This window comes from Narcine bancroftii, chromosome 6 (genome assembly GCF_036971445.1).
Source record: "Narcine bancroftii isolate sNarBan1 chromosome 6, sNarBan1.hap1, whole genome shotgun sequence".
Classification (NCBI taxonomy): Eukaryota; Metazoa; Chordata; class Chondrichthyes; order Torpediniformes; family Narcinidae; genus Narcine; species Narcine bancroftii.
Genome location: NC_091474.1, coordinates 85198892 through 85222227, shown reverse-complemented (window position 1 = coordinate 85222227; position 23336 = coordinate 85198892). Strand labels below are relative to the sequence as shown.

The following is a 23336-nucleotide window of genomic DNA, read 5'->3' as shown; positions in this document are numbered from 1 at the left end:
GAAAGAGGGGAGCAGGTTAGCAGAAACCAAAAAAGTTGACATTAATGCCATCTGGCTGGAAACTGCCCAGACAGAAAAATCAGGTGTTGCTCCTCCAATTGGTGGGATAGTATACAAGGCCATGGACAGGCATGTGATTATGGGAGTGTGACACAGAACTGAAATGGTTGGCTACTGGGAGGTCCCTGTCACTGATGTGGGTGGAGTAGTGATCTCCCAATCTATGTCAGGTTTCTCCGATGTAGAGAAGGCCACAAAGAGAGCATTGGGTGCAGTAAATCAGTCCTGCGGATACACAGGTGAAGTGTTGCTTCACTTTAAAGGCTTGTTTAGGGTCCCAGACTGTGGTGAGGGAGGAGGTGTGGGTGCAAGTGTGGCACCTCCTGTTGCCACAGGGGAAGATGATTGGTGGGAAGGGATGAGTACACGAGGGATCAGTCCCTACGGAAGGCAGAGAGGGGAGGAAAGGGGAAGATGTGTCTAGTAGTGGGATCCTGTTGTAAGTGCCAGAAATTCCGGAGGATAATGTGTTGGATGCGGAAGCTGGTGGGGTGGTAGGTGAGGATGAGGGGGAGCAGAGAGGGCCAGGGAAGAAGAGTGGGAAATGTAGGAGATGTGGGTGAGGGTGTTGATGGTGGAGGAGGGGAAGCCACATTTGTGGAAGAAGGCTGACATTTTGGAAGATCTGCAATGGAAGACCTCATCTTGGGAACAGATGCAACGGAGACAGAGAAATTGAGAGAAGGGATAAAATCCCTGCAGGGGACAGGGAGTGACCCCTGCACCCCCCCTAACCCTGGCACATTCCCCTGTGGCCGCAAGAGGAGCCACCTCCTTCCTCACCACGGTCTGGAGCCCCAAACAGACTTTTAAAGTGAAGCAACACTTGCTGACTTACTCTATCCAGTCCTCTCTCTGTGGCCTTCTCTACATTGGAGAGCCTGGGCGCAGATTGGGAGATCGCTTCACTGAGCACCTTGTCTCGATCCATACCAAGGATAGAGACCTCCCAGTAGCAAACTATTTCAGTTCTGAGTCCCACTCCCATTCTCACATGTCTGTCCAAGGCCTTATCCACGAGCCCACTAAGAACTCTCACAAATTGGAAGAACAACATCTGATTTTCCATCAGGGCTCTCTCCAGCATATGGCATTAACTTTGACTTTTCTGGTTTGTGCTAACCTGTTTTCCTCCTCCCCCCTCCCTCCTCTATTCACCTAGCCATCCCTCTTCCCTCTGATCACTGTTGTCTCTTCCCTCCCTTCTCTACCTATCACCTCCAGCCTTTGCTGCCACACCTCCCCCCCCCCCTCAAGTCTTTTGTTCGAACACCTGCTGACATGTTTCCATCCCTTGATGAAGGGCTGAAGTCTGAAACGACATTTAGGTATTTTTATATGGCGAAGGACACTGCTTGACCTGCTGAGTTTCTCCAGCATTGCTGTTTTAACTTCGAAGACTGTGTCTGGAGATTTTTGTATTTTACTTATTCCCAACGAGGCCCTAGGACCCCCCCCCCCCGGGGTGGGGGGGGGGGGCATACCACATTTATGTAAAAGCTGTGTTTTCTTTTCATGTAACAAAAATACTTTTTAATGTACAGTAGTCAGTAGGAAAGAAGTACAAAAGAAACCAAAACTTGACTGCTTCACAGGAAAGGGGGCCCCATAAACTTTGAACAGAGTCCGCGGGGGGGGGGAAAGCAGAGCCGGAAAAAGGTTAAGAATGACTGCCTTAAGCATCTTTTCTACACTTTTAGTTTTTGTGTTGCTACCAATCATTCTGGGAACTTTGTACCAAGTTAAAACTCAGCTGATCAAAAAAAAAACCAAACTCACATACTTACTCCATTAAAATTGACCACTTTCAGAAATATAAATCAACCCAATGCTGTTAGTTCTTCAAATCCAAGTGTGAATGGACAAAGACCCATACATCTTAACCTGCTACATGTTTGACTCATAATATATCACCATTCACTGAATAACTAACTAGACCTCCTCGTACAGGTTCACAAACTACATCTGATTTTTGAGATCCAAAGCTCTCCATGTCCTGCAGTTACTCATCCCATTTTGATACAATCTTGGCCATAGGAAAAAAATGACCAGACAGAAGCGAGTCTTCTCCCAAAAAAAGTGAAAAAGGGTGTCACGATTAGTGTTATGCTATTATAGCGTCAGCGAATGGGACTGGGGTTAGAATCCTGCATTATCTGTAAGTGTTTTGTACATTCTCCCTGTATCGTCATGGGATTCCTTCATGTGCTCCTGTTTCTTCTCACCGTTCAAAATCCATCAGGGGGTTATAGGTCAAATTGGGAGTAATTGGGCTTGTGAGCCGAAAGGGCCTGTTACCGTGCTGTACGACTAATTAATTTTCTTGAAATGAATGTTCAAATATCCTGGGTCACTTGTTCATTTCTTTCACTTAGTAGGTTCAAATCTCAGAGACCAGCTCACCCTGCACATGAATATGTCTGAGGATATGACAACTGTGATGTTAAACAAAGAAATTACATTTGTGAGGAATTTTGGAGGTTTAGATACTTCCTATTATAATACCTTTCTTAAATTATTTGTATTTAAAAGATGTTTTCTATTTCTCAAATACACCATCAATTCTCTACTACAACAGAATATCTTTCACAAATATACATTTAGCCACAATAAATTCTAATTAATTGTAATTTTACTTCTACAAAAAATGTAAAGATCATTAAGGCTTTGCTCCCTTATCACTCAAATTTCCCTCAAAAATAACAATTCCCTTTTTTTAAAAAACATAATTAATTAGTTTATCCTATCAATGCATTAGATTTGCCAATTTTTAATTACAGCAATAAGCTCAGCTCATGTTCAGCATTCCTAATAATCAGTAACGTTCACTGCACTCAGTCATTAATGAAACCCATGTTAGATCAATGAGACCTCACAGAATATTTTATAACACTAATTAATAAGATCCCATTTTGTCAAATTTTATCTGATGTCCTATTTTTTCAGTTTGATTCCTTCTCCACTATCTCTCTGCATCTGTTTCGGCCTCAACAACTAACTGAAATAAAGCAAACACCAGCTGCTTGTTAGGGATGAAGCTTCATTTTACATAACATTATTGGGCTTTCTTAGTAATACTAGATATTAACCTGCATCCTGATTATCAGCTCCAGATGCCATCTGCAGAGCAGGTGGAGGTTTGACACCTGCGCCAATACATTCTAGGAGGGTAAACAAGGTACACCAGTCATCACTCGAGTGAATGTTGGCCGCATTAGTCTTCAGCAGCTCGTGCAAGCCATAAGCAATTTGTCGGCTCACTCTCGATAAGACAATTGGTTTCATCATGAGTAGAACTCGCAAGGAGAGAAGCACCTGAAAAATAAATCAGAATATTCTGAAGAAAAAATAATTCATGTAATTTCATTCAAGCACACACTGCAATAACAACTGTCCATTTACAAATGCATCAAGGCAAGTCAATGAAAGAAGCCCCACTGAATAATGTTGAGCAACCACCAGCGTTAAGTTTACAATAATGCTTTTTTTAAGTAAATTATACTTAACAAAAAAAAAATTGACATTGCACCAGATCTCACTGGCGAATCCATTGGTTTTATCTCAACCATTTAACTGTTTAAACAGCATTGTCTGAAACAATGCTCTGGGCCAAATGACAGATTTGAACGCCATATTTATCAATTTACTTCTTGGATTCTACCCACAATATAATAAAAGTAAATGGAACATCATTAAAGAAATTAAACAAGGAAATGGTCTCCTTTTGTGATGAAAAACTCTGCAGCTACACATTGCAAAGAAAATTAAGATATGCATGTTGGATTTAGGTATAGGTTTAAAAAATGGCCTTTATTAAGATTGGTTCTGCATTTCCTCATACCTGTGAACTGATCTCCTCTCTGCGTAGCAACCGTATTGCCAACCTCAAAAGACCTACAACCGCTCTTTCAACAAGGAAGCATTGTTCTACGGCATGAACAGTCAAATGGTAGAGATGGTCTCTTACAGTTTGCCAGACGCAGGACACGCGGTCTCTGGTACGAAGAAAAAAAAACATCAGATTTTTTTTAAAAATAGCTGGAGGTTACTTAAGTAATCCATGAAAGTAGATGAGTTTCTGCTCTGAGACTGTCGCCATAGGCAGTAGCACAGCACAAAAATTGTCATTAGTGGCTTTTTAGCAACTTGGTTAACATCAGTTTGATTACTTGGAGGATCACTGAATCATTGGTGCAGTAGCGTGGTCTTCTTGCTGGGATTCAATACCAGGTTTTAAAATTCCAAATGGCATGTAGCTCTCGTGGGTGTTAGCTCTCCAATGTAGAGTCTGACCGACTCAGCTATGTCAAAAGCAATAAAAACAACAGGCTGGAAAACAACTTAATTCTCCCATTTCTCCACCTCAATAAATTCCATGCCGAATAAGACACAGAGTTAATCTTCGGCTGCTTTTGCCTCCACACCCAGTTTTTGGGCTTGTCTCTTTATCACTTATGGTGGGCCTTTTTCCAGCATTCCCAATCAATGTTAACCTCTCCTTTTTCCCTCTTATTGTAGAATTGATTAGTTACAAACCTCTGGTTGACAATGTCATCTCTTTTTTTTACTCACTCTAACTAACCACTGCTCCCACCTCCTATCTCTCCCCTGTCCTCACTTTACCTACTATTCCAAAATAGCAATACTATGCTCACCAAGAAGAACAAAAGGAACACTCTTGAACAACCTGCTGACAAGGGTAATGCAGTTGTTCTTTGGCAAAATGACCTCCTGACAATCTTTGCAGAGATTGACTGCAAGCACCTTGATACCTCCTCATCCTCTCTCTGTTTTATGGCCCCATGACTGAACACCAGGGCACTGTTTCCCAGACGGTCACAACCTCATTTCCTCTCGAGATCCCCCTTCACAGCTTCCAATCCCCAAAGTATGCACAACCTGTTTCTATTTCCTCCCTAAGATTCACAAGTAACACTGCGCTGGTACACCCATCATGTCAGATGTTAGTGCTCCAAGGAGTTACTTCATCCTTCCCAACTTGATTGTTCCCATATTTGAGATGTCCTAGTTTCCTGGCCAATGCTTTCATTTTCATCATGGACAACCAATCTCTCAAAATGTACATTTCAAACCACACTTCCTCCATGTCAAACGGCCCACTTGCTTTAGTCTTAGAGCTCCTCCTTCTCCTCTATTTGATCAACATATTGCCGCTCCTTTCTGTTCTCATACAGAATTCAAATATGTCGTCATCTTTTGCTGCCAACTTCCACTCTGCTCACACTTGAACCAATTCATTTCTGTCCCATCCTTCCCTTTTCGTGCCATTTCTGATCAGTCCGCAAGGATTGCTTTGAACTTAAAATTGGCTATCGCTTTTCCACCTCACTCTCATTCTGACTCCATCTTGTTCTGTCATGCTGTTCCAATAAACTAAAGTTAAAACAGAAGAATAGTACAGACCAGAGGCTGAAACACCAAATGTAACAATTTCAGATCATTGGTTTTTCCAAATTGTGAAAGAGTTGGTCAGTTCTGTTGAAGAGTAATCAAACTGCAATGTTGATGCTATTTCTCATATCACGGATGCTGTCTGACCTGCTGAGTATTTACAGCGTAGCCTGCTTTTATTTCAGATTTCCAGCATCTGCAGAATCCTGTTCTTTTACTTTGCATCTCAGAGAGATTTATTTCTCCTCCTCCAATCTGTTCTGATTAATTGCCTCTTATTTTTACATCACCCGGAGATCATCTAAAAAGAATCCTTCACTGCCCTCTCTCCTCCATGATTTTTACCATGCTCTCTCAGCTGACACCATCGCTTGCGTCATTCAATCTGACAATCGGTCTCCAACCCATCACAAACCTTCCCTGCTTGATCTCCCCATTTTCAGTCTGATTAAAAAATGTCACTGACTCGGTGACATCCCTCCATGCATGCTGCCTGAACCATGAGGTATTGCCAAGAAATCTCCCTTCGTCCTTTGAGAGTGATCACTATTGTTCATGAAGTGTCTTCAGCATTTCTTTGTACCTGTTTTCCAGAACTATCCGGAGCAGCGTTTCCAGGCAAAAAGCTGCGTCTTCCTCGTCGTAGGTATCCTCGTCTGGTGTCACAGAAATGAGGGCCTAATGAAATTACAGGTTAAATACAATTGTTTTAAAGGGAAACTGCTCCAAGTAAAGCAACCTGGCAAAGTCCCAAATAAGAAACACAAAAAACTGGTCCAAAGAGTTCAGTACCACCAACCCAACAGCTTTTTGAGGAAATTATGTGTGATAGTTTCATGTGGGTTGTAATTTGAGATAAATACACACACAAACTGATGAGAAATTGACCCAATGTTTGGTTAACTTAGCAGATTCTTCCAATGTCCTCCAATGTTTTCCAGGAGTGTCCACAAGCACCTGGATTTGCTTCATCACATCTCAGGTCTTAACAGAATATGCCAAATCAACAGTTCGACACAATAGCTATGGCCAACACAATCAATGACAAAAGCATGAGATTTTCCATTTGGATTGTTTACTTTATATTCATCGAACCTTCATCAGTTCTTGGAGAGATTCCAACTGAAGGAATTTGCTCTCAGTAATCAGCTTTTCAGGGTCACATTGCTGGAATAAAAAAAATTAAAAAAAAGATGTTATAACTCATGGGGATGGAGGTAACCACATGTCATTAAGCAATAATTAAATTAATAAATGTTTAAATGAAAATTACAAGAACACTGTTAAATACAGTAAAACCCCTGGTATCCAGAATTCAAGCAAACGGCAAAATAAATCGTCAAAAATAAATTTTAAAAATTAACAATAAAATAATAGGTAAAAACACACAAGGTAAAAATTGTGAAAGTAAAAGAATGTTCTCTGAAGTAATAAGACGGGAGTAAATATTCAGCCAGGCGAGTGCCTTGGTCGTGCTTTGCTCACAGCAGCTGTTTGAATAAAGTTATGCACAGAATGAAGAGCTGGTTGATGCTGCTCGCCATTGGGGTGACTCTCTTAAAGTGTCCCCTTATCCCTGCTTTGTAAGTGTCGCCCCAGTCAGAGGCTTTATCTATAAATCTGGAGAAGGAATTTAATTATCTATAATGTTGTTGTTCATCTTTCAGGCAGCTCCGTGGAGAGAGAGAACATGTAGATGCAGCAACAACAGTTAAAGGTTTTCAAAGAATGTGACTGAATAAAATAAAGTAAAATGCTTTAAGGTTTCTATATTCATGCAAATGACATTTGTTCAGTGTAATTATAGTATTTTTGTCTTTTAAACTGTTTATTCTTAACACAGGTGTCATTAGTTAGGCATTTTAAGAGTAAGCCTCAAGCAACCGGAAAATACACTTATCCAACATCTACCAATCCCCAAAGGTGCTGGATACCAGGGATTTTATTGTAATACAAAATCATTTAAGAAATAATTAAACCACTGCAAATCTCATGAAGATGTAAGGACAGGATACCATCAGATTTCCAAGAAATGCTACAGCCTAGATTTAAAAAAAGTAAAACAAATGGAAATGAGATCAATATTCTTTGCAGCATAATCAAGGTAAAAGAATTTAGAAGGACATGATGTGAGTCGGTCGCCCTTCAAACCCAAAAGCATGGAGAGAGGGTTTCTGGCTGATAGATTCTATGGAAGAACAGCAGAATTGTGGCAGGTGTTATTGTTGTGACTGATTTAGATAATCATTAAATGCTGCTATCAAATCATGCTTTCTAAGAATTTTTTTTAATCAGTAGAGACCAGCTATTCTCAACAGGGCCCTACGCACCACCCCCCTCCCCTTATGGGTAGTGTAAAAAAAAACTGTACACAACATACACATGTAAACAAATAAAGAAATGTAAGCAAACTGACTGTGCAGAAGAAAAATCAATATAAAGTGAAAAATCAGGAGTCCTGATTGAGTTTATTGTTGAGGAGTCAAAGTGCATCTGAGTGAAAGTCTTGTTTCTTTTAACCACACATAACAACAATTTTTACTGTTTTTTTATGTAGTCAGTAGGAGAAAAGTAGGGAAGAAACCAAACTTGCACTGGTTCACAGGGAAGGGGGGCCTATAAATTATGAGCAGAGTCCTATGGGGGCCACAGCCAAAAAAAGGTTGAGAATGGCTAGAATAGACAAATTGCTTCTATTCTATTAAAAGGTATTGAGAAATATTAAACAACAAGTAAAACAAAAAAAAAGAACAAAATGGAAAATGGCAATGTTCTGAAAGAATGCAATGCAGCAATTCTGCACAGACTAATTTTAAAAAGTACAATTTTATTTTCATTTCTTCAGATCCTTTCTTAAAGGATAAGTGACGTTCAATACATTAGAAACTATAAAAGTGTAACAAATATTAAGCTTCTTGCAAAGAAAGCATCTTCCAGTAAGTTAAACAGCATCAACTTTCATTTACCTTGATGCATTCCAGAGCTGCTTCCTTGACCTCTTCATTCTCCATTGAGGGCCCCCTGAGACCAGACTGTTCATTGCCACTGAGTGTGAGCCAACTAACAAAACTCAGGACAGTAGATTCACCACTGTATTCAAAAATAGAACAATTTGCACTTTCAGATTCAAAAAAACTGCAAGAAATTTTAGACTCTAAGCAATAAATGTTGTTGTACCATCAAGTACAAAAATATAAAGTTGTTGTTGAAATTGTGCTCGATGTTTATAATCAGTCAATATTATTAAACACTGAAAATTTTTGAACTACAATCCTGAAGCTAAGTAAAACAAAACTTTTTCTCATTTGTAATGAGATTGGAAGAAATTACTGATTTGAAACAGAAATTTGAAACTACGAGACAAGCTTAATGTTTGGCCCACTTGTTTTCTTCCATCAATTCATACAAAGCTGCTGCACTACTGATAGCCAGGAAAGAATTTACATGTTCCTGAAGAACTATGATGGAAATTATCAATTTTCCTGTGACTCTTGCCCCACACAAAAGGAACTCCTTTCTCCACCTCCAGGGTTATGAATTCTGATAAATTCTCCCATCGTCTCAAAATGACATTACAAATATGTGCATTTTAGCAAGATTGGTCAGTAAAGTACAAGAGATGGGGAAAATAATGACTGGATGGAATAAGGCTATGTGTTGTGATGAAACATTGGATTATGGCCAGAGTTAGCAATTTTACACCAGTAATCATCCAAATGTCTTATCTGTTTTACCTCCAGTCATCATCTATAATTTTTCTCTTCCAGTTCCCTGACCTCATCTTCTCATTCACTATCCACTCCTCCTCATCTTAACCCATCTTCCTTAATTCCTTTCCTGACTTCCTTCCTGAATAATGTACATGGATGTTGCAAGTAAGTGAGCAGTGCTATTTGCAGACTGGAAAGGCCTGTATCTCTAAAATATAACATATGCCACTCTTGCCATTCCATGACCAAATCTCTTCTACCTTTTAAAAAAAAACTTAAACCTGAAAAGTACATTGTCTCAATTCCACAAGAGAAATATCGTGCTAAATAGACACAGAGATATTTCCCAAATTTACAATGCAGTGGAGGTCTAACATCAGAATGAATTGTTATCTAACATCAGAAAAACCTCTTCAGAAAACAATGTAAGCATGCTTCCTACCGATTTAAAGGCGTTTCTTCCCGCTGGAGTGAAATTTTCCCATTGGGTTCCACAAAGTCTTCTCCCTGCACAAAGAAAGATTTACTTGCTAACAGTCAAAATCACCATTGGTTTAAGTACTTTCAAAACTCAAGTTAGAGAGAGTTATGCTGATTTTGTTTGTTTCAAACTATGTAACAATGCAATTATCAAATGGGTATATAGATACTAATAAGAGCAAAATTCTGATACCAAAATAATTGTTGTCAAAAAATGTTTAAAAAGTGCAAATTGATTTGGTATATTGTACACCTGCCTTGCTGGAAATACAAAGTTTGCTTGCAAATACATCTTTATGGTGTCAGCTGCATGCGAGATAAAATTTTCCATGACGCACCAATTATACTGGACAACGAAGATTTTATTTCCTGAACACTTTTGGGTGCATTTTATGGATTTTGAGCTGTTGATCACGAAAATCACCTGAAAGTTTTCCTGTCATGAACATCTTTTGATCTAACCTATTTTTGGGATTTTCTGTCATATTTTGATCCAAAACCATGACATTGAAAATTAATTTTCTCCATTTACACTTGGATATCTTCCCTGCTGATCTTGGGGCAATCATTGATGAGCACGGTTAAAGCTTTCACCTGGACCTTGTGACTAAAGATAAATGGGATCAGGGTCAGTAGAATCCATCAATGCTGGACAACAATTGTTGGACATGGACACAAGAGGCATCATATTGCTGAGTACAAAAAAATTCAGCAACAAAATATTTTTAGGTCAGTTGAACCAAAGCAATGTGTCAGCGTTATAATGTCATTAAACTTGCTAAATTCAATAAAAGTTCATTTAATTTTTTTCCAACTTCCTACATGATACAGCAAATCTGAAATCATCTTTGAGTTCAGCTTGGTTTTGTCAGGGGTAGATCATGCTTGACAAACCTGATTGAGTTTTTCGAGGGGGTTACAAAAAAGGTTGATGAAGGGAAAGCTGTGGATGTTGTCTATTTAGACTTTAGCAAAGATTTTGACAAAGTTCCCCACAGGAGGTTAGGAAAAAAGATGGAGGCATTAGGTATAAATAAGGAGGTAGTGAAATGGATTCAGCAGTGGTTGGATGGGAGGTGTCAGAGAGTACTGGTAGAAAATTGTTTGTCCAATTGGAGGCCGGTGACTAGTGGAGTTCCTCAGGGATCGGTCCTGGGTCCACTATTGTTTGTTATATATATTTTCACGATCTGGAAGTAGGGGTGGAGAATTGGATAAGCAAGTTTGCAGATGATACAAAGATTGGTGGTGTTGTGGACAGTGAGGAAGATTACCGTAGATTAAAAGGTGATTTAGGAAGGCTGGAGGTGTGGGCTGACAAATGGCTGATGGAATTTAATACAGATAAGTGTGAGGTGTTACATTTTGGAAAGGCAAATCTAAATAGGTCATATGCATTAAATGGTAGGCTAGTCCACAAAATGAGTGGTGGACTAGCCTCGCCAAACGAACACAGCTCAGCGCGGACATTGGCGACTTCAGGGGTTTCTACGAGGCTCTAAAGGCTGTGTACGGCCCCTCACCCCAAGTCCAAAGCCCGCTGCGCAGCTCAGACGGCAAAGTCCTCCTCAGCGACAAGATCTCCATCCTCAACCAATGGTCAGAACACTTCCAATCTCTTTTCAGTGCCAACCGCTCAGTCCAAGATTCCGCCCTGCTCCAGCTCCCTCAACAGCCCCTAAGGCTAGAGCTGGATGAGGTTCCCACCCTGGATGAGACATATAAGGCAATCGAACAACTGAAAAGTGGCAAAGCAGCAGGTATGGATGGAATCCCCCCAGAAGTCTGGAAGGCTGGCGGCAAAACTCTGCATGCCAAACTGCATGAGTTTTTCAAGCTTTGTTGGGACCAAGGTAAACTGCCTCAGGATCTTCGTGATGCCACCATCATCACCCTGTACAAAAACAAAGGCGAGAAATCAGACTGCTCAAACTACAGGGGAATCACGTTGCTCTCCATTGCAGGCAAAATCTTCGCTAGGATTCTACTAAATAGAATAATACCTAGTGTCGCCGAGAATATTCTCCCAGAATCACAGTGCGGCTTTCGCGCAAACAGAGGAACCACTGACATGGTCTTTGCCCTCAGACAGCTCCAAGAAAAGTGCAGAGAACAAAACAAAGGACTCTACATCACCTTTGTTGACCTCACCAAAGCCTTCGACACCGTGAGCAGGAAAGGGCTTTGGCAAATACTAGAGCGCATCGGATGTCCCCCAAAGTTCCTCAACATGATTATCCAACTGCACGAAAACCAACAAGGTCGGGTCAGATACAGCAATGAGCTCTCTGAACCCTTCTCCATTAACAATGGCGTGAAGCAAGGCTGTGTTCTCGCACCAACCCTCTTTTCAATCTTCTTCAGCATGATGCTGAACCAAGCCATGAAAGACCCCAACAATGAAGACGCTGTTTACATCCGGTACCGCACGGATGGCAGTCTCTTCAATCTGAGGCGCCTGCAAGCTCACACCAAGACACAAGAGAAACTTGTCCGTGAACTACTCTTTGCAGATGATGCCGCTTTAGTTGCCCATTCAGAGCCAGCTCTTCAGCGCTTGACGTCCTGCTTTGCGGAAACTGCCAAAATGTTTGGCTTGGAAGTCAGCCTGAAGAAAACTGAGGTCCTCCATCAGCCAGCTCCCCACCATGACTACCAGCCCCCCCACATCTCCATCGGGCACACAAAACTCAAAACGGTCAACCAGTTTACCTATCTCGGCTGCACCATTTCATCAGATGCAAGGATCGACAATGAGATAGACAACAGACTCGCCAAGGCAAATAGCGCCTTTGGAAGACTACACAAAAGAGTATGGAAAAACAACCAACTGAAAAACCTCACAAAGATAAGCGTATACAGAGCCGTTGTCATACCCACACTCCTGTTCGGCTCCGAATCATGGGTCCTCTACCGGCACCACCTACGGCTCCTAGAACGCTTCCACCAGCGTTGTCTCCGCTCCATCCTCAACATCCATTGGAGCGCTTACACCCCTAACGTCGAAGTACTCGAGATGGCAGAGGCCGACAGCATTGAATCCACGCTGCTGAAGATCCAACTGCGCTGGGTAGGTCACGTCTCCAGAATGGAGGACCATCGCCTTCACAAGATCGTGTTATAAGGCGAGCTCTCCACTGGCCACCGTGACAGAGGTGCACCAAAGAAAAGGTACAAGGACTGCCTAAAGAAATCTGTTGGTGCCTGCCACATTGACCACCGCCAGTGGGCTGATAACGCCTCAAACCGTGCATCTTGGCGCCTCACAGTTTGGCGGGCAGCAACCTCCTTTGAAGAAGACCGCAGAGCCCACCTCACTGACAAAAGGCAAAGGAGGAAAAACCCAACACCCAACCCCAACCAACCAATTTTCCCTTGCAACCGCTGCAATCGTGTCTGCCTGTCCCGCATCGGACTTGTCAGCCACAAACGAGCCTGCAGCTGACGTGGACTTTTTACCCCCTCCATAAATCTTCGTCCGCGAAGCCAAGCCAAAGATTGAGATGTGCAGAGCAACAAAGGGATTTAGGAGTGATGGTAAATAATACCCTCAAGGCTGATACTCAGGTAGATGGTGTGGTGAAGAAGGCATTTGGAATGTTGGCCTTTATAAATCGGAGTATTGAATTCAAGAGTAGGGAGGTTATGATGAAATTGCACAAGGCATTGGTGAGGCCAAATTTTGAGTCCTGTGTATAGCTTTGGTCACCAAATTATAGGAAAGATATAAACAAAATAGAGAGAGTGCAGAGAAGGTTCACGAGAATGTTGACAGGATTTCAAGGTTTGAGTTACAGGGAAAGGTTGTGCAGACTAGGGCTTTTTTCTCTGGAGCGTAGAAGATTGAGGGGGGGACTTGATAGAGGTATTTAAGATTTTAAAAGGGACAGACAGAGTAAATGTGGATAGGCTTTTTCAATTAAGAGTGGGGGAGATTCAAACTAGAGGGCATGGTTTAAGATTGAAGGGGGAAAATTATAAGGGGAACATGAGGGGAAATTTCTTTGCGCAAAGGGTGGTAGGGATGTGGAATGAGCTTCCGGCAGACGTGGTTGAAGCAAGATCGTTGGTTACATTTAAGGAAAGACTGGATAGTTACATGGAGAGGAGAGGACTGGAGGGGTATGGATTGGGTCTGGTCAGTGGAACTTGGAGGGTGGGAATTTGTTACGGCATGGACTAGTAGGGCCGAACTGGCCTGTTCTGTGCTGTAAGTGGTTATATGGTTATATGATTTGAAGTTGTCTATCATAATCCCCAGTTTTTTTCAGGAAGCCAACCCTTCTAAAAAATTTGTTGTTCAATGTTATTTCCTTCGCAAGAAATGGGGTAGATTATTTTGACTGGGTTTTCCCCAGAGAAATGACAAATGGATGTTCAGATTGAAATTAGAAGAGAATGCTGGAAAATTTCATTTGGTCAGTTAGTATCTGTGAAGAAAAAAAGTTATGGCTTCAAGACATTCTAACTTTTCTCTCAGTTACAATGAAACATCCTTGACCCACAATATTAACTTTTTGACTTTCCATTGTCTGGTCTGAGCAGCTTTCTGTTGTAATTCCAGATTTCATTTACCACACTATTTTAATTCTCTATTTCATTGATCCTTGAATTTCAGGGGTTAGAAAACCCACTTCAGAAATCTAACCTTATTGACCATTAGTGATTATATTTAAATAAAAGTGAAAGATTTCAAACTGTCTTTAAAATTTGCTGAATTGTGGTCTGAACAGCAGATGGCAGTACAATCTTAATAAAGGCACAAATAGACAAACACATTGGCCTAATTTTATTAAAAACCTTCCTTTACTGAAGACCTTACTTTGATTCCACAAAAATATTCAGCCAGTAAGGAGAGAACCAACTAAAACATGATTTATCACTAAAAAAAATATCTACACGGATTTCCCAACCTAGCTCTCCCAGCCCTCAAGAATTGCAACCCATTATGAAATGGCAGTTTGTATGGAACAGCTTCCCCATCAAAGTTGAAATTTAAAACTCATGCATGGTTCTGCATCCTCATCTTGAGTGGTGTGTACAATGTACTTAAAGGTCATCTCTCTAACTCCAGGACACAATGTAAGGCATATCATATTTCCCTTTGCAAGACACAAACATTATTCTTTAAAAAAAACATTGACTTTTTGTCAAAATATAAGTGGAACTGGTCAGAAATCAGCAATCTCAAGATCCTCCACTGTAATGCAAGTTTAGTGACTCAAATACTTTAGATTAGATTGAACAATACACACTAACAGCTTTTACTAAAAACTAAGTTCAAATGTGTACAATCATCCAAAATTTACAGGATGACTGAAGAATTTATGCCACACCTGAAAAGTCAAAGGTACAACTTGTTCTCTATCAACTTCAATCATTCTAACTGAATGAAAAACATGGACACTTTTCTCAAGAAGCATGACTGTCACAACATTATATTGAACATTGAATCTTGAGGCTATGTTCCCTAGTCTGGTCTCCCCCACGAATGAAAACAACTTACCTATCTTCTCTATGCCTTTCATAATTTTATATGTTTCTACAAGATCCCCTTTCATTCTTCTAAATTCCAGCGAGTGCAGTCCCAGACGACCCAATCTCTCCTCATAGGCTAATCTCCTCTGCACCTCCTCCAAGGCTAACACATTCTTCCTCAAGTAAGGAGACCCAAACTGCACTCAGTACTCCATCCAGTAACTGGTGCCTGTTATTATCTCATATTACTATATGTTTTAGGATTGTAATTTATAAAATTTTACCTAGTCTCCGTTGCAATAATGGCCTGGAAGTTTTACTTGGCATAAATGTATTTCTTTACCTCACAAAATTGACATCACAATGGGTATAAATTGCAAACAAACTCTCCAATATTCGAAAATGAATCACCTCAAGTATTGGACAATGGCAAGCAGTTCCAGAGAAGACCTTACCTCTACCATGCCCTTGGGCAAAAGCTCGGAGCGAAAAAGTTGGAGCATTGCATCCATAATGTTCTTCCACCCCTCTCTCAGAATGTCACCATGACGATGTGACAAATTAAACACAGTCTTGGCTGCCAGTTGAGCTTTTGCATTGCTACCAAAAACAGTTGGAAGATTCTCTACGGACTGCAAAAAAAACACATTACAAATGATTAGTGGCAAGAAAAAAAGATCTGGTGCCAACAGCTGATTTAATGAAAAAGGCTGGGTTCAAAATGAGAAAGATAGAGCAAAAGAATTTTGTGTTGGAGTGACAAAATGAGAGGAACAGAGCAAAGCAGAGTGCAGGAATTCATGAATGAGACCACAGTTGAAGAATATGGCTCAAGATATAATAAATCTACGACATTTTAATGTGGATAGCATGTATTTGGGTGTTATATACTTTTGAGGTAATATATCACATATTATTTATGATACAAATTATTTGAAAGTGGAAAAATGTCCTGAAATCTGACTGCTTTCTTTGAAAGTAATGTGGTCCTCCAAGTATGAGCAATTACGTTTGAAAATAAATGGTGAGGGTTTTACCCCACAAAGCTGGTTAAACATACCTTCCTGTGAAAGGGCAAATATTTCCCACTAAAGTCTGTAGACTCGGTGACTGTAGTAAATACACACAGAAATGCTGGAGCATATCTGTGTGTTTCTACACCTCCTCACAACCTGGGGATACCCCAAGTTCACACAAGGTACCAATGCAGTTTCAAAGAAGAATAAAATCTGGGATGGTTGTTATTCAACAATATCCACCATGCCTGCATCAATTATTTAAATAAGCCCTTTCAGGCAGAAATTGTACCCACTGCACTGTCTCCAGTGTTATATGATGACAGATCTCTACCTAATGACACGAAACCTGGAGTTGGATGGCTCCTGTGAAGCGTGGCAAAACTTTGCAAGCTATTCTGACGATTGGACCCCGCAAGATGAATGTCCCAAATTAATGGAGTGCGTCAAACTACAGCCAACTGAAGAAGTCAACACCCAAAGCCTCAAAGACTAATGAAGACCCATCCTCTGCTTATGTTAGAAGTAAAACTGGCCACCCAAACCAAGCTGTGGGCTTGATACACACTAGGCCATAATGCACACCTCCTCCCAGAACCAACCGACATACAACCTCCAAAGCAACAAGAGCCTTACCGACCAGATTTGCAATAATCATAAGATGTAGGACCAGAAATAGGCTATTCAGCCCATTGAGTCTGCCCTGCCATTTAATCATGAGCTGATCCATTTTCCCACTCAGCCCCACTGCCCAGCTTTTTCCCCATAATCTTTGATCCCCTGGCTAATCAAGAACCTATCAATCTCTGGCTTAAATACATCCAATGACTTGGCCTCCGCAACTACCTATGGCAAATTCTAAAGATATACCAGATTTATCTCTTTTCTATGCAGACACCCTTCAATCCTGACCCATCTCCAGGCTGTTGGTGCCAGGCCTAGTAAAAAATGAGCCTAAAGCCATGCACTGGGCCCCAAGCATTCAGAACCACCAAAATGAGCTCCAGGACCAAGCTAACAATTCTTATGGTCACCATCCAACAGAAAGCTTGAGTTGGAGGTGGAATTGTACTGGAAATTTCCTGTCCTCAGACAGTTTTAAACTAGCATCCCACATGAATGTCAAATGGGACACACAGTTTTCCTTTCATACACAGGATACCACATTGTCTGTTAGTCCCATGTGATCCATGGCAATAATAATGCATTACACACCAACAGGTGCAACAGAAAACACATTATCAATAATGCATCACATCATTAAATCAACAGTTATCACATCATGAGAGGAATTTAAAAAGTTCAGATGGAAATAAATTGTCATCAAATTAAATTTCTTTAAAAACTTCATTACTGATCTTATCATCTGTACAGCATTCACCATGTTTCAGTAACTTTCAGGATGTAGTTATTAGTCTCAGGTGATTTGTGAAACAATTAAGTAAAGAACCAACCTCACTGCTCAGAGCTGTAAATTTGCATAGGGAAATGATAAGGTTGTCAAAAACATCGCTGAGTCCATAATGAGCTGAAATCATTGCACATTTCCTGAGTGGAGGAGAAAGAAAAAAAAAATGATCACTACACATAACTCAATATTACTAATAAAAAAGGGTTTAAAAAGAATTGAGTTATAATATGATCATACAAACATTGTTGAAGGACCTAAATTAGTTTGTGTAAATTCAAGGAAATATAAGTACTTTTAAACCCATTCAATTTCAGTGAACAATGGCATGAATAAGATGCATCAAGATACCCAAAATAAATCAGCTTTCTACTCTGCACTTTTGACTCTCTGAAATGATGTCAGTGTTAATAGAAACAAAAGCAAAAGCATTCTAATTTAACAAAGATCAACTCCAGGTTTAGCTTTTAAATATATTTATATCGAAGGGGATACGACTCAGAACTGTAAACATAAGTTGGTAAATTAAAAAGATGATGATGCTATGAACTAACAACCCTTTTAATTATTTTTGGGACTAATGGGATTTTGTTGGCACTAACCCAGGAACAGCAATGGAAAATCCACCAGACAATGGTAAATTCAAAATAATATTTTTGTAAATTAAACTATTAATAACATAACATTTCTTACTTATCTTTAAACTTACTTAACTCTAAACAACCCCACTGTGCGCAAATATAAATGTACGAATGTGTGTGTTTATAATTACAGTCCCACTCCGAAAAGTCAATCTTAAAAGTTCAGCATCATTTTAGCCTCGCTTGAAGGTCTTAAATTCTCAGTTCAGAAATAATTATAAAGTGCTTTTAAACATCTCTTCAGGCCTCTTTACTCAGAATGGCTTTCTTCTTCCACGATGAATTCAAACCCAAAGGTTAAACAAATGTGGTTAACTTCTTCCACGATGAAGGCACAAACCAGACAAGGGTTAAACGAAGTGGCCATACAAAAATAGACCCAGTAGAAATCTGTCCTCTCTTCCAGAGAGTTGGTAAAATGGTCTTCCTTATTTCAAAAGGCACTGATTCTGTATTCCCCTTTTCCCAGGAGGAACACACAACAGCACCAATTTATTGTAACTCAACCCTGTTTTTCACAAGGTTTCAACCCCTGTGTTACAGGGGTTTTGACTTCTGTACTCTCCAAACTGAACTCTTCCAAAACTGAACTCAAAATGTTAGAATTCAGTAATATATTTCTCCAAGTCATGTAATAATAACATCATCATTGAGGTGAGTTCCAATTCTTGGAAACCACGTGACTATCAGTTTTATTCCAACTAAAATTCTGTTCCTTTTTCAAAACCATTCCACATCTATAACAACCTCTGACCTCATCTCGGTTTAAGAGGCTTAAGTAGTTTTGATTAAAAACAGATGGCTTCCTCAGCAGTTCTTGATTAAGACCCACTGTCTGTCCAAGACACATTGACTCCGAGAATGAACACTCTTCTCAGAAAACAATGGTTCTCTATAAATGTGCTGTGACCTGTGTGTGACTCTGTAACAAACCACAGCTAACTTACTAAGAATACAGATACAATATTTTAATTCTATAATTTACTGACATTTTTATAAAAGAAATATAGTTTTATATTAAATTAAAAGTTAACACAAATCTATTACAATGAGAGTAGGAAATAAATCAACATGCTTCACCTCGTTGAAAGTCTTCATTGTGATATCTAACACAAACACACACTAGCAAGGTTTGCAGAGCTGGGGCTTTTTTCTTTAGAGTGAAGAAGGATGAGAAGTGACTTAATAGAGGTCGACAAGATTACTAGAGGTATAGCTAAGGTAGACAACCAGCACCATTTTCCCAGGGTGGGAGCAGCAATGATTGAGCATAAAATTTGCTTTCCATCTTCATTTCCACATTACTTTATCATTTTCTTGCACTATTTTTTCTTATTTTGTAATGTGGTTTATTTAAATGTTTTCACTGTTAGGCTGCCACAAAACAATGAATTTCATGTCGCTCATGACAATAAATTCTGATTCTTTCCATCACAGAGACCTTTCCATGTTAGTTTTAAAGCATACAACTGATAAGATCAAATTCTTACCTGAAACCAGAGATTGCCTTCTGTATTATTGTTTCGTCTAAACTCTTGTCAAAAACATAAGAAAGTGCAGCGATGGTGGGACCCCAGGTCATGGTGAATAGGTCAAGATCAAAGCTTCCAGGAGGCACATGAAGGAATATGCCTTCTGTTGAACTCCCGCGATTCAAAAGTATGTTCCAGATATAGTTGTCTCTCACAAAACCTGTTTGTTCCTCTGGCATCACAATCTCATCATTCCTGAGGTAAAACAATGATTTCAATTACACCGGGAACAATAGAAAACGATGTAAGTAAATTAGATATCTGTCCAGCTCAAAAGACATTTTCCAAACAGGAATAAAATGTAAACATCAAAGTTTGTCCTAAAATCTAAAATTCCTGCAAAAATAAAAACTACAAGCATAACATCTAATTGCTACATTTTGTCTTTTAGTGAGTCTTTTGATCAATAATAACGAACAGCAGTTAATTTACAAAGAGATGATTAACAAATATTCAGATTTAATTGAGTTAGTGGTCCATCTGCTGTGATACTGAGTTATATACACAAGCAGAACAAAAACACTGACGTGTCAACCATCCAAATTGCTTAAAGATTTGCGCTCTGGGACCAACCTTTTCTGAGAAAGATCACTCAAGCAAATTTCAGAAATGAAATGGGCCATACGTGACTTGGCAATACTGGTAAAAAAATCTTAGAATCCCATGCATGAGCAAACACTTAACGAATCAGTAGTCATAAACCAATAACCCTGATAACTGGCCCATATTTTAGAAGCTGTTTGTGGATTGACTGCATTTGAAATTTTGTCTTTTTCAATTATCAGCACCTGTACTATTTTTCTGCTGTTTTGAAATTGACATAAGTATCCTGATCCATAACTGCCAATTTTTTGAGTTACAATACAGACTGCACAGTTAGTACAGTGGTCAGTTCAAATTGGGCACTCTCTGTAAGGAGTTTGTGAGTTCGCCCTGTGTCTGCGTGAGATTTCCTCCAAGTGCTCCAGTTTCTTCCCACCTCCAAAAGACGTACGAGGTTAGTAGGTTATTGGTATTGGGGGGGCGTGGGCTCATGGGCTGGAAAGGTAATTGCGCTGTATATCGAAATAAATATAAATTTATTGTATGAAAAAATTCAACTTCTGTATTTTACAAAAAAAGTCATCAGAGTCGACTTAAGCTGTGATCAATCTCTCTTTCTAAAGGCAAAACGAAAATTGCAACTAGTCATGGAAATGCTTTTTTAAAGCTGTACAGAAGTCACACCAACAGTAAAAACAGCAAGCAATGATACTTCGTGAGGTGTTTGAAGAGATTCGTATGTTACCAAAAACTCTTGAAAACTTCAACAAGTGTACCGTGGAGAGCATTCAACCTGGCACAAACCTTCGTAATGCATGCAGGAGTGTTAATGACATCACTCCAACTGAGAATATTATCAGGATCAACTGGCTTGAATTATAACAAAAGGTAGGATAGGCTGAAATGTTTATCCTTAGAGCATAGGAGGCTGAGAGGGATCTTGTCGAGGTTTATAAAATCATGAGGGACAAAAGGAAGGTAAGTAATCATAGTCTTCCCATGGTAGGAAAATTTAAAACTAAGGGCCATAAATTTAAGGTGAAAGAATAAAAAGTATCTAAGAGGGAACTTTTTCACACTGAGGATGGTGGAAGGAGGAAATAAATGGTTGAGGCAGATACAATTCTATTGTTTAGAAGGCATTTAGAGGGACATGGGCCAAAGGGGACGTGCTTAAATAAACATCTTGATCAGCGTGGACAGATTAGGCTGAAGGGCCTGTTCTTGTACCATAAAACTGACTCTTTCTGTCCCTGTACCACTGGTTCCACTTGAATCCTGAGAAAGCTGCCATTGAAAAGATAAGAAAGTGAGAAAAAAAAGAGAGCAGCAAGCAGGAGTGAGATTTAACAATTTATGAGAATCTCAGCATTGTGAATTGATTTTTGGTTCAAATTCACTGCAAAACTAAGGGAATTTTGAGTATTACAATTTTCAAATATATGCCAATACTCAGGGACAAATATTCACAAGATCACAAGATATAGTAGAGTCTGCTCCGCCATTCTAATCATGAGCCAATCCATCCTCCCACTCAGCTCCACTGCCACATTTTCTTCCCTTCACGCATAATGCCCTGACTAATCAAAAACTTGGAAACTTCTGCCTTAAATACACCTAACAACCTCCCTTCCATAGCTGCCTGTGGCAATGTTCCACAGACTCACGACCCTCTGAGTAAAGACATTTTTCCGCATCAGTTTTAAATTGACACCCTTTTATCCTGAAGTTATGCTCTCTTATCCAAGAATCCCTACCATGGGAAACATCCTTGCCACATCTAGTCTGTCCAAGCCTTTCAGCATTCTAAATGCCTTCATGAGGTTCCACACCACCCCCTCCCCCCATCCTCCAATGAGTACATTCCAAGAGTCGACAATCGTTCCTCATTGCTAACCCTTTCATTCCTGGTATCATTCTGGTAAATCTTTTCTGAACCCATCCCTGCTCTTGTATGCTATTCTTCAAGATGAATCCCAACATTGCATTTGCTTTCTTCACCATTGACTCAACCTGGAGGTCAACATTTAGGATGAGGACTCCCAAATTCCTTTGCACCTCAGAATTTTGAATTGTCTCCCCGCCTAAACACAGTCTGTCTGCATATATTTACGTTTCCTGTGGCATGTGATACTCTTGTATCATTTTTAGAAATAAATTTTGAGTATCACCATAAGTAAATCTCTGATTAGATGCAAACATGCCAAGACAGATCAATGAAAGTAAACTATTAGTTGAAAATCAAGTCCAACATTCTGTTATCTGACATATTTGAATCTGCAATTCCAACTGATTCTAATTCTCTCATTCATTTAGAATCACCTTAAAATCTATACTAATCTGCAGCTAAGGAACCAACCAGAGCAGCTTTTGTCTCCGTTGACAACATTTCTAACTGACCAAAACTTGAAGTACATACAGTTCTCAGAAACCTTGCATGACCCAGAGAATGTCTCTACTCAAAAATATCAGTTCTCCCGCTCAGAGGAAAATAATTGGGTCTATGGTCCAGAACCAATCAGGTGCCAGTTTCCAGAATAGAGCATTCAACCAATACTAACATTTTGAACAATTATCTTTTATTATTTGCAAAACATGATTTACAAATATTATGCAAAATGAAGGCCACTATTCACTGCCTGAAGCTAATTGTAAACTGCTCAAAACAAAGATATTCAAAAAATGAAAAGGGAGCTAAATGTCAACGAGGTGAAAGTTTTGGTTTAAACAAACATACTTTATTCCATTGTAGATGTCCTCTAACATATCTTGATCAAAATCTTTGGAGCCGTTAACTCCTTTCAAATTCTTTTTGAATTGCTGGAAAGAGAAAGGCAACAAAACAAATTAACATCACCTTTTCCTCATATGATGCATGAGAATTAACATTGCTTTCAATCAATAAAAAGAATAAAAGAGGTAGAATGTTTAAAATCACAAACTCGCATTGAACACTAATCACTCACTTTCCTTACTAACATTGGTGGGGCACCTGCTGACATTTTGAAGGGCTCAAACCTGAAACATTGGTTATGTATCTTTATCTTTGCTATTTG

The 23336-nt window shown here is 39.7% G+C and overlaps 1 protein-coding gene across 6 annotated transcripts in view; it reads right to left on the bottom strand.

Moving 5' to 3' along the window:
* Positions 1-23336, bottom strand: part of gbf1 (golgi brefeldin A resistant guanine nucleotide exchange factor 1) — a 214604-nt gene that overhangs the window by 26047 nt on the left and 165221 nt on the right. For all 6 annotated transcript variants that reach the window (XM_069885597.1, XM_069885594.1, XM_069885595.1 and 3 more), the window contains 10 exons: positions 23018-23100; positions 19696-19932; positions 17611-17704; positions 15596-15772; positions 9625-9689; positions 8439-8562; positions 6568-6639; positions 6056-6150; positions 3902-4055; positions 3150-3375 (listed from right to left, as the gene is read on the bottom strand). In XM_069885597.1, the coding sequence (XP_069741698.1) occupies positions 3150-3375; positions 3902-4055; positions 6056-6150; positions 6568-6639; positions 8439-8562; positions 9625-9689; positions 15596-15772; positions 17611-17704; positions 19696-19932; positions 23018-23100 (1327 nt within the window). The remainder of the gene's footprint in view (positions 1-3149; positions 3376-3901; positions 4056-6055; positions 6151-6567; positions 6640-8438; positions 8563-9624; positions 9690-15595; positions 15773-17610; positions 17705-19695; positions 19933-23017; positions 23101-23336) is intronic.